Raw genomic sequence first — 12,021 nt, forward strand, 5'->3', positions numbered from 1 at the left:
CATAGTTACACATTTATGTTATCTAAACTGTGTGTTGGTTCCTCAGTGTTATTTAATTTCAGTTTTATTTAATGCTGTGAAATAAAAGCGTGTTAATTCCTTGGCATTGAAATGTGGAAAATCTACCTACATTTAATTTCAGTTTTATTTAATGCTGTGAAATAAAAGCGTGTTAATTCCTTGGCATTGAAATGTGGAAAATCTACCTACTGAGCAAGATTTGGAAGAAATTTTAGTATAATTCTAAAATCCCGTCATTTTTATGTTTTTTTCAGTCTGGTTCCACACTAAAGTTTTTGATGAAATATTTCCTTGTTGATATTTTTTGAGATATTTTTAAATCTTGCCTGGCATTAAATTGAATGTTCTGATAAACCCGCCAAGAGATCAACGGAATTGTAATAAATTTACCACCAGTTTAAACTAAACAAAAGCACCATAATTTTCATCAATCAAAATGCCATTAATAGAATCAAAGAATTGATAAAGCCATAGGAAAAACAAATGATCGGGTTGATGTGAAAATAAAATTATAAATTAAAACATTTATCAATGGTAAATATTATGCCCGGTGACATTTTGGTACTTATTCCATTGTAATTTGATCAAATACAAATCAAAGAACTCGGAACAATTGTATTTATGACAACAATGATGTCACTTATAACTTTTATAGCCTTGATATTTGAATTAACCACCACAGTGAGAAAAATAAGTAATAATGGAACCTAATTATTTGACAAGTAACATTGTATTTTTGTTTATTCACTGAAGGGTTTACTTTATTATTTATTTTAAAGGGATGCCTTTTTTGAAGATTAGGTATAGTTAAAAAATAAATAAATAAAATAAATAAGCTTGAAAATACCTAGTCCAGTTTAATAAACAGAAAAATAAATATTTTAATAAAAAAAATTAGAAAAAATATTTTTATTCAGAAAAATAAAAAATTCACTCGAAAAAGTAGCACGGAGAGGATTTGCTTACCTTTGCAGACATGATGATGTGTTTAGATTCGAGATAGAACTAATACCATCTGGTCCGTAATAAAATGCTTTTATACTAATCAATGAGTGCTATTCAATATAATATAAAATATATCTCACTTTTTTTTATATATATTTTTTTACAAGTTTTAGTTTTGAACTTATCGCCTTTGGTGATTTGAACAATGATTCGTGGGCGTTGTAATATGTTAAGTAATCTGTAATGACCAGCAAGATCAAGAACTTCAATGTCACGGGATGCCAATACCAATATCTGTATCAGTGGGTCATAGCTAACACTGGCCTGTCAAGATCTTTGCTTTCAGTTCTCAAGTATAATATAGGACGCACTGTTTGCACTAATTAGTGCGGAGTGCTGACAGCATAAACATCAAAACTTATTGTTTTACCAAGGAATATCTTTTCATTGCTTGTAAGATTTGTTTCAACCTTTTCATATTGCATGTAAATGATATAGTTACAAGCACAAATACCTACCTAGGTAGATAACAATCATACATACCTCTGTCGATAATAATGTCTCTTGCTGTCAACAGCCCTAAATAAACCGTAAATTGAAATTATTAGTCCAGTCCTGTAGATTGTTTATCCAATTCATTTGAGGCTGGCAATATGCCCAACATGCTGATGGCTATGAGATTAGTTACTGTTTAATACCCCCGCTATAGTGTTCATTTAGGTCGGTAGGTAAGTTGAGAAAAACATTTGAAAAAGCACATCTTGAATTGACCCATTTATTTTCAAGTAAAGATCTTGTAAGCCTCTGTGAAAACAAGCATTTCAATTCGGCAATATCCAGCCTAGTTAGCTTAGTTGGTAGTGCGTCTGTTTGGTAAGCGCTAGGCCGCGGGTTCGATTCCCGCCCGGGGCGGATTTTATCCTGATGGTATAATGTTCGTTCTCGGAACGGCTGGCTTTCTCCTATCCTGTCTTCCTTCTCTCTTCGATTTCGGGACGATAAGACCATAGCAGTTACAGTTCCCTCTGTCAAACCTCTTAAAAAAAAAAAAACCTACGTCAATAGTTTGAAGAGACGCCCGGCATAAATCAACACGGAACAGAGTTTTGATGTTTTACTGATTTTTTTTTTTTTTTTTTTTTTTTTTTTTTTTTTTTATTTTATGTTAAAATTTTTTTTGCAGTGTTTTGTATTTTATGTCTTTGTTGCGGTTATTTCCGAGCTCTCTTTTACCACGCTTGCCTGTAGGTTTAGGGATTAGGTATCTAAATTTATGGACTGTCCAACATAAGGGGACAGTAACTGCGAGTCGTATACATTCTTCAAAAATTTAATTTTCCGTTTTAATAGGGTTGATGATGAGTGATAACTCAAAACCTTTGTTACTTAAATTTCCCATTGTGGAACGACAGCAAATCATTTGACGTGCGACTTTCAAATTATGGTCAGAGTGATTCATGGATGAATTGACAGAAACGTTTTCAGATGAAAGGAAGAAAGCTCTTCGGATTTCTAGTGATTTCATCTACTAATACCTGTTATCAAAGCTGATAAATTGATAATAGTGAAACCAAAATAATATAAAAACACAGACATTCAGTAAATAGTTAAATGGTGGTAGCTATAATAAATTATTAGTATGTCATTATGTGGGTAGCAGGTAGCTAGTACATTAAATTTTATGGTCAAGACCAGATAACTTAAGATCGGCCTGTATCAAATTAATCTGAACATTGAACATAATTGTTATTATTAAATCAATAACAACAATAAATGATATTTTATGTGTGAAGGTTGTCAGTGATTTAAGATGTTAGCAGAGAGACAGAAACAGATGAGTTATGTGCCTTCTTTGCAATCAAATCCCATTTTCACTTATTTTTTACAGTGGTAATGCCGCCACTGGTCGCTACTCAATGAAAGTAACTACACATTGTCCTCACGAGTCTCAGTCCCTCGAGAGCACCCCAAACTCAAAGCACAGATCCGAAAAAACTTTGACCCCGCCGGGAATCGAACCCGGGACCTCCGGTGTGCAAGCATACCCACTATACCCACTCGGGCACGGAGGTTGCTCGCATCTTCTCGTTCCAGTTGTTGGGATATTGAAGAGGTCATGAGGGATGTTGAAGAGGTCATGACAAGGCTATCTTCTCAAAATGGCGACTGGATATCTCGTTACCAAAATGCCCCTGAGTGCTAAGAAATTCTGATCAGGGTGAAAGCAAATATGAGTCAAGTTCATGTCGAGTCAGTGACTGGAGAATGTCAAGATGAAAGTACAATGTCTTTGGTCATATCCTTAGCCTGTTTCGTACTACGTAATGTTATTGTTGTTTTCTTTTATGAAATTACCTGTTCTACATTCTAAATCTAGATCCTAACCATGAAATTTGCATAAAATGTAGTCCAGTTCTTATTCGCAGCAAATGGTACAACTTTATATAATGAATATAATGTAAAATATGGTCGGATTTTTTTTTATTTTATTTTTTATTTGCAATAATAGGTAGGTATATACATCTTTAAATTTTATGGTCTCAAAAGATTATTTTAAACGTCCACTGCTAAGGTAAAGTTTTCTTCTTTGCCAGTACTTTGAGAATCCGAGGTATGGCTTTTTTATTGCATTTTTCTATCTTCATAGTTTTATTACATCTTTATCTATCTTTATTACATGACCGGGACCATAATCTGAGTTTAAACTTGGTTAATTTAATAATGGTATTAATGAATCTACGAGTAATTAGCTAATCAAACTAAACCAATCGGATTGCCTATCCAATCGTTTAACTTAAACCAAGTTTAAACTCGTGGTCCTGGCCATAACAAGTGTTCATCAAAATAGGTACATAGTGTATCTAAAATTTATGGGACTGTCCAACATAAGGACAGTAACTGCGAGTCGTACCTACATTCGTTCAAAAATTTAATTTTCCGTTTTAATAGGGTTGATGATGAGTGATAACTCAAAACCTTTGTTACTTAAATTTCCTATTGTGGAACGACAGCAAATCATTTGACGTGCGACTTTCAAATTATGGTCAGAGTGATTCATGGATGAATTGACAGAAACGTTTTCAGATGAAAGGAAGAAAGCTCTTCGGATTTCTAGTGATTTCATCTACTAATACCTGTTATCAAAGCTGATAAATTGATAATAGTGAAACCAAAATAATATAAAAACACAGACATTCAGTAAATAGTTAAATGGTGGTAGCTATAATAAATTATTAGTATGTCATTATGTGGGTAGCAGGTAGCTAGTACATTAAATTTTATGGTCAAGACCAGATAACTTAAGATCGGCCTGTATCAAATTAATCTGAACATTGAACATAATTGTTATTATTAAATCAATAACAACAATAAATGATATTTTATGTGTGAAGGTTGTCAGTGATTTAAGATGTTAGCAGAGAGACAGAAACAGATGAGTTATGTGCCTTCTTTGCAATCAAATCCCATTTTCACTTATTTTTTACAGTGGTAATGCCGCCACTGGTCGCTACTCAATGAAAGTAACTACACATTGTCCTCACGAGTCTCAGTCCCTCGAGAGCACCCCAAACTCAAAGCACAGATCCGAAAAAACTTTGACCCCGCCGGGAATCGAACCCGGGACCTCCGGTGTGCAAGCATACCCACTATACCCACTCGGGCACGGAGGTTGCTCGCATCTTCTCGTTCCAGTTGTTGGGATATTGAAGAGGTCATGAGGGATGTTGAAGAGGTCATGACAAGGCTATCTTCTCAAAATGGCGACTGGATATCTCGTTACCAAAATGCCCCTGAGTGCTAAGAAATTCTGATCAGGGTGAAAACTGGATCACTATTTTGAGGTTACTTTTCCATGTCGATATGTTGAAGGGGAACATTGGATTTATCAACATGGCGGGAATGTAAAATGATACGATTTGCAAGTATTTATTGCTTAATTATGTTTACTAACCCTCATCTAGTCAGGGACATTAATCGAACCTGTTTTTCAAACATAAGAATTTCATATTTCTTGTGTTTTTATTTTATGACGATTCATGTTATGAAAGGTTTACTACCTACATTTTGTCAGACTACTGAGAGCTGTGTGAAGTTTAAACCAAGTGTTCGTTGTCACTGAGATTTTTATAATTTTCTACCACTATCACGTTCTTTAATTTCTGCCTTCGCAAATTGCAGGAACCATAAGTGAAGTCAACAAAATCTCTTTGGCATGATTTCTCGTTTATCAAGGAGCTTTCTTAGGAATCAAAGGCATTCTTCTCTTTTTTCCTCAATACGGACTAGAATTAGTCACCTGGCAAATCTAGGAATTGATCTATCTTTAAACCCATCACCTTAAATATCGAGTCTTTCGGGCATGAAAAGTTCTTGTCACTTCTATTGTACAAACTTCCGCACAGCAGATTTCTTCATCCTTCAACTTGTCCATTATATTAGCTTCACGAATTCATTTCATTAGAATCATTTCTGGTCTCAATAGCCTCAAGAATTACACGTTTTTGAGCTACTTTACGGCTTCACTCACGACTTTATTTTTACCTCTTTATGAAAATTTACTGAACTATGAAATTCAACATGAAAAGATCAGAAGAATTAGCAAAGAATGGTAACAATACAAAAATTGAGAGATGTTAGCAGAGAGACAGAAACAGATGAGTTATGTATGTGCCTTCTTTGCAATCAAGTCCCATTTTCACTTATTTTTTACAGTGGTAATGCCGCCACTGGTCGCTACTCAATGAAAGTAACTACACATTGTCCTCACGAGTCTCAGTCCCTCGAGAGCACCCCACACTCAAAGCACAGATCCGAAAAAACTTTGACCCCGCCGGGAATCGAACCCGGCACCTCCGGTGTGCAAGCATACCCACTCGGGCACGGAGGTTGCTCGCATCTTCTCGTTCCAGTTGTTGAAGAGGTCATGAGGGATATTGAAGAGGTCATGACAAGGCTATCTTCTCAAAATGGCGACTGGATATCTCGTTACCAAAATGCCCCTGAGTGCTAAGAAATTCTGATCAGGGTGAAAACTGGATCACTATTAATTTTGAGGTTACTTTTCCATGTCGATATGTTGAAGGGGAACATTGGATTTATCAACATGGCGGGAATGTAAAATGATACGATTTGCAAGTATTTATTGCTTAATTATGTTTACTAACCCTCATCTAGTCAGGGACATTAATCGAACCTGTTTTCAAACATAAGAATTTCATATTTCTTGTGTTTTTATCTTATGACGATTCATACTGTGGTATGTTATGAAAGGTTTACTACCTACATTTGTCAGACTACTGAGAGCTGTGTGAAGTTAAAACCAAGTGTTCGTTGTCACTGAGATTTTTATAATTTTCTACCACGATCACGTTCTTTAATTTCTGCCTTCGCAAATTGCAGGAACCATAAGACATTGAAGTCAACAAAATTCTCTTTGGCATGATTTCTCGTTTATCAAGGAGCTTTCTTGGGAATCAAAGGCATTCTTCTCTTTTTTCCTCAATACGGACTAGAATTAGTCACCTGGCAAATCTAGGAATTGATCTATCTTTAAACCCATTATCTTAAATATCGAGCCTTTCGGGCATGAAAAGTTCTTGTCACTTCTACTGTACAAACTTCCGCACAGCAGATTTCTTCATCCTTCAACTTGTCCATTATATTAGCTTCACGAATTCATTTCATTGGAATCATTTCAGGTCTCAATAGCCTCAAGAATTACACGTTTTTGAGCTACTTTACGGCTTCACTCACGACTTTGTTTTCACCTCTTTATGAAAATTTACTGAACTATGAAATTCAACATGAAAAGATCAGAAGAATTAGCAAAGAATGGTAACAATACAAAAATTGAAGCCCTACTCACTCCAGTGTAGGAGAGACGTGTGTGAGATTTGCTTCAGGCGAACATTTAATCCGTAACCATGACCTATCTGTTCATACTGATGTCAGAGCCTGTAACTTTTAACCCTGAAAGAAGTGAACATTTTTATGGTGTAAAATTTCAGTTCTTAAAACTGTTGCAGTTCTATTCAGCTGACGCTAACATTGTGATGAATATTGAAGCAAACACAGCATGGTTTATGAGTCGTTTGATTTATTACAGCTTTGGTTACCCTTCTATGGATCCGAGGTGGAAGGATTTCTTGAAAACTTCAGAGAAAGCTATTGAGTTTTACTGACGTTTTTTTGCCCATCCTAATTATGGACGGTGTACCTATGTAGGTATTGTTTTAGTGTAGCAGATAGTAAAGCCAAGACAAAATAGTAACCCCTAACCATTGTTTTTTGATACCTAGCTAATGAAGAACATTTCATAGGGAAAATTTAATAAATAACAAGCTCAGAAATTCTCAGCCTGTATTATACATAAGAAAAAATGTTACAATTAAATCGAAATTACATAGACATTTCCGTTTTTAAAGAAATGGGCGTTACAAAATAAATATCTCACTGTAGCAAACGACCTTGCCTGAAACGTTTGGCTTTAATTTAAAACTACAGATGGTAGTTATTTTTATATATTTTTTTCCTCTCAGCCGAATTTATTTGAATAAAAGTGGACCAAAATTTGACCTTCTCACCACCTGTGTTGAGATCAAATTATTATTTTGCTCCAATTTTGTCCAGTGATTGATGAGAACCGACAAGAATTTTCAATGGCGACTAGTTGAATTTCAAGGAACTTTTGTAGGTATATCACTTTGGCTTCGGCTATCATAAATTTTGTTATCATTTGAAGTGTGAGGCCTAGGTGTACATTAGACTGGCCCTTATTTTCGAAGTATAAAAAAGTAATGATTATCACTCGATTTATGGTTCCTTTTGGTCTAAAAAAAAATGCTAAAAAGTTTCAGCTCGATCGGACATCGCTGTCGACATGCTCAACGGCCTTAAAGTTTTCCGTCACTTTGGTTATGCAATCCAGGGGCATTATGTGTTTTTTGCCCATATTTGTGGCTACAACTCCTCACCTATTGGTGTTAGGACTTTTTATAATAGAATAAAACTTGTTTTAAACAATATTTGCTACTTAAAAAACATCAAAAGAACACAATAAATGCTAATTTAGATTAATTATTCGTACTATGATATAGAAAACTTTCGGAAAAACTAAGAACAAACACGTTTGGTTGTGAAAATTAGGAGAAAAATTTTTATTTTGCCTGTTTATAGCCAGGAAGCAATCAGTAACAAACAAGCACAACATAATTTATAGTTCCCCCCTTTCGTTAAAGAACCTCACACTTTTACCAAAGTTATGACCGAATATTGCAGAAAAAAAAAACTTTTTAAACATTGCACAAGCATTATATTAGCTCCTGTGACGTCAAAATATTGCAAAATGTGAAGCACAAAGTAAGCAAAGGCTTTCAGTAACACAGCCCTGGTGCCACTGTTTCGAATGCCACCACTGTCCTTTTTAATAAGCATATTTTGCTCCCCATGTGATCGTGTAATTTGAAGCGTTTTAAAACACGCCTCTGGGAAGCATACACCTTTTTAATTTATAAAAGTGTGACTTAGCCATCAGTGTTGGATGTCTAACTGCAAGATACAGATGATGAAATGTAAATAAATTGAACACTTCGTAGGAGTCCACAACGGAGAAATAACTATGGACCCTCGCCCAGTACCGACCCAAGAGAAAATAAACAAACCATATGTAATGTATAGAAGCGTCCTCAACGGAGCCTTGACCGTAGTACCGACCCTTGCAGAAAATCAAGAAATTAAGCTGAGTTTTTTTTTCTGCGATGGTCGATGGTCTCGGCGAGGGTCTATAGTCCACGGTCTATGGTCGCTGTTGTGGCCGCGCATCTAGTCGATAGTGTCGATGTTGATACTGTAAATTTAAATCAACAGCTATGAGCGAAGACAAGCCTTCGTCGAGGGTGGTACAATTGGTACATAAACCAAACTCATTTAATTCGAATTTCGCTTTGTGCAGTTCTCAAAAGACTACCTCACATAGGTTCAAGAATAACATCATTCTCATTGGGATTATCTTCTATGTGTTTGTGTTCAGAACCAATCCTCCCTGATGTCCGCCACTGGTCGCTAGCATAAAATGTGAGGTCAATCAGTAGAGGGTTGAAGTTAAAGCTTTTGAATTGAATTCTGAATTTATGATCTCACCAGGACGTATAAAATACGTATATATCATGTCTGCTTATACACAGTACCTGTGAGATTTTATCTGGGATTTTCTTAATCCACCATGGTTGTCCATGTGACCTCAGCTCTGTCTGGGAAACAAAATGTGAAAATGACTAGATATCATTTCATATACAGAATCATTTTTTTTTTTTTTTAAGCAACTGCTTTCCCACATATACGTACATATATTTAAATTGAAATTTCTAGGATTTTTGGGCCAAAAAACCCTTTATATCTACTTCATCACCCTCATAATATGTCGATCACTCTGAACGTCCTGTTGATCAAACAATAGAGACATATTGAAAATCTCAATAAGTACGTGACCTTTTAAATGAGCGACAAGAAAGATAGTATTTACCATTTCCATAACACTCAACCCATCTCCCTATCCATACCCTCCTCTCTGTAAAGGTCTTAATTTGCTACCGGGGCTTTGGGGCGCTGAAAGATCAAACGCAATTAGAATCTTAAATTTAATTATGTCGTAAAAATAATTAAAATATTCTACAGCGCAGAGCGTGTCAGATATGCAGGAATAACTTGTTGAGAGGTTTATCACCATATTAGGCGAGATAGTTGAAGTATTTACTCCAACCGTACATACAGTATAAATCCTGAGCTAGTGTTTGCAAAATATTTTGAATGTTATGCAGAAAAAGTGTATGAATAGTTTACTTCATATTGCGAATGAAACCAAAAGGCAGTGCATTCGGAGTGGGTTTCATACTAAGCTTGAACTCACATTTTATTCTGTACCTGTAGAAATACTTGAACACAAAGTAGTTACTAACAGAGCAAGAACATTAGATGTCGTATAAGATCATAAAGGTACGTCTACACTACAGCTGACCTGTCGACCGACATCGCCTGTGGGACCCAAATGAAGTAGGTAAGATCAAAGGATTTGGGTGGAATTAAACTGGTGCACACTTGCTCTCCCACTGATGTGATCTTCAGGCACCCTCCATTTGTCAAGGGTCTAGGTTTTTCTTGCCCTGGGGATCAATTTATTTTGAAGAAACCATTTACTGATGAAAATTTGTAATGAAATAATAAGTTGAAGTAGAACGTAATGGTTGTCTTGAACCGTCATGGCTTCAAAATTTGACTAACAATATTATACCACCAACAGATGACATTATAAGAGTTAATCCTTTTACCTGGATATTTATTTTAGTTGCTAATTATTTCACTTCTTTTGGCATAAATTATAAATTTGTAGCTCAGAATTTCACATATCTTCAGGCACCCTCCATTTGTCAAGGGGCTAGGTTTTTCTTGCCCTGGGGATCAATTTATTTTGTAGAAACCATTTACTGATGAAAATCTGTAATGAAATAATAAGTTGAAGTAGAAGGTAATGGTTGTCTTGAACCGTCATGGCTTCAAAATTTGACTAACAATATTATACCACCAACAGATGACATTATAGGAGTTAATCCTTTTACCTGGATATTTATTTTAGTTGCTAATTATTTCACTTCTTTTGGCATAAATTATAAATTTGTAGCTCAGAATTTCAATAATTCACATTGAAGTTTGTAGCTACATATCATTTACAACCACGTATGTAAATCTTAAAATGAGAAGAGCAAAGCTCCCCAGCGGTAAGGTTGGATATCGCTCGGTATTCCTTTTGTAAAATTAATGAGAGCACATCTTCAGGATCAAAAAAGTGTTTCCCTAAAAGGGTCAAGTTTACCAGAGGCAGAAAACGTAATGTCCGATTAGTGGTTTGATGTTGCACAGTTGGGATCAAAAAAGTGTTTCCCTAAAAGGGTCAAGTTTACCAGAGGCAGAAAACGTAATGTCCGATTAGTGGTTTGATGTTGCACAGTTGGCTCCATCTGTAATATAGCTTCTTGAATCGGCAAAATAACCACTTTTTTCAAGTCAGCATACCTGAAAACTTACAATTCAATATATTATTTCAATATATTGGACAATTTTTAATATGCCATAATGTATCTAGTACTCATAATATTGTACAGCGTGTAGGCATATTAAATTTCTGAGGTCCTTTACTCTTAACGTGAATATTAATAGTCCTTAAGCTACAGTACTGAATCAATAATTGTATTATCTATAAATAATTGGCACCTACATACTTACATTACTTACAGTAGGTATATTAGGTAGGTACTAAGATATTTCCTAATGGAATACAATATTTACTGCACAGAATAGGTTGTAAACTTATATTAGTGTTCAATGGAATGCCAAATTCATGAGTTTTAGAGTCCCACTGAATGATTATTAGTAGTAAATATTGTTTAAAACAAGTTTTATTCTATGATAAAAAGTTCTAAACCCTTCTGTTTAGGAGTTATAGACTCAAAACTGGGTAAACGCCACATAATGCCCCTGGATTGCATAACCAAAGTGCCGGAAAACTTTAAGGCCGTTGAGCATGTCGACAGCGATGTCCGATCGAGCTGAAACTTTTTAGGTAGTGTTTTCTCACTAAATGGAACTAGAAATCGAGTGATATTCAAGACTTTTCCAAGATTTTTTTCCCACCTCTATAGCTAAGGGCCAGTCTAAGGTACATAGGTAGTTTTTAGTTTTACATCTCTCCCCGATCAGGAGCAGGAAACATACAAAAAGTGTCCAGACACCTGTTGAGTTGGAGTTCTAATGTAGTAAGAAAAAATCACTTTGAAAATAGAACATTGGAACAAATTTATTTTGTGTAGACTCACCAGAGTGAAAATCAAGACTGAGGATTGAATCAATTCACTCTAGCCAATATTGGATATTGGAAAACCGAAATACACTGGTTCGAAACCACCATCATACACAACATTCCCTTCGTCAGGATAAGCCTTCACATCTCTTCAATTAATCTTCTGGTTCTTCTAATTACCCGAGTAGTACGACGAGGCACTTGCA

At 35.4% G+C, this 12,021-nt stretch overlaps 1 protein-coding gene across 1 annotated transcript in view; it reads right to left on the reverse strand.

Moving 5' to 3' along the window:
• LOC103515660 (cuticle protein 21-like) overlaps positions 1-1,118 on the reverse strand; it is a 25,737-nt gene extending 24,619 nt beyond the window's left edge. The window contains exon 1 of the mRNA XM_026828278.1: positions 988-1,118. Coding sequence (XP_026684079.1) covers positions 988-999 — 12 coding nt within the window. The 5' untranslated portion in view covers positions 1,000-1,118. The remainder of the gene's footprint in view (positions 1-987) is intronic.
• Positions 1,119-12,021: the final 10,903 nt, after the last annotated feature.

Source organism: Diaphorina citri, unplaced genomic scaffold (genome assembly GCF_000475195.1).
Source record: "Diaphorina citri unplaced genomic scaffold, Diaci psyllid genome assembly version 1.1 scaffold1390, whole genome shotgun sequence".
NCBI classification, from domain to species: domain Eukaryota; kingdom Metazoa; phylum Arthropoda; class Insecta; order Hemiptera; family Psyllidae; genus Diaphorina; species Diaphorina citri.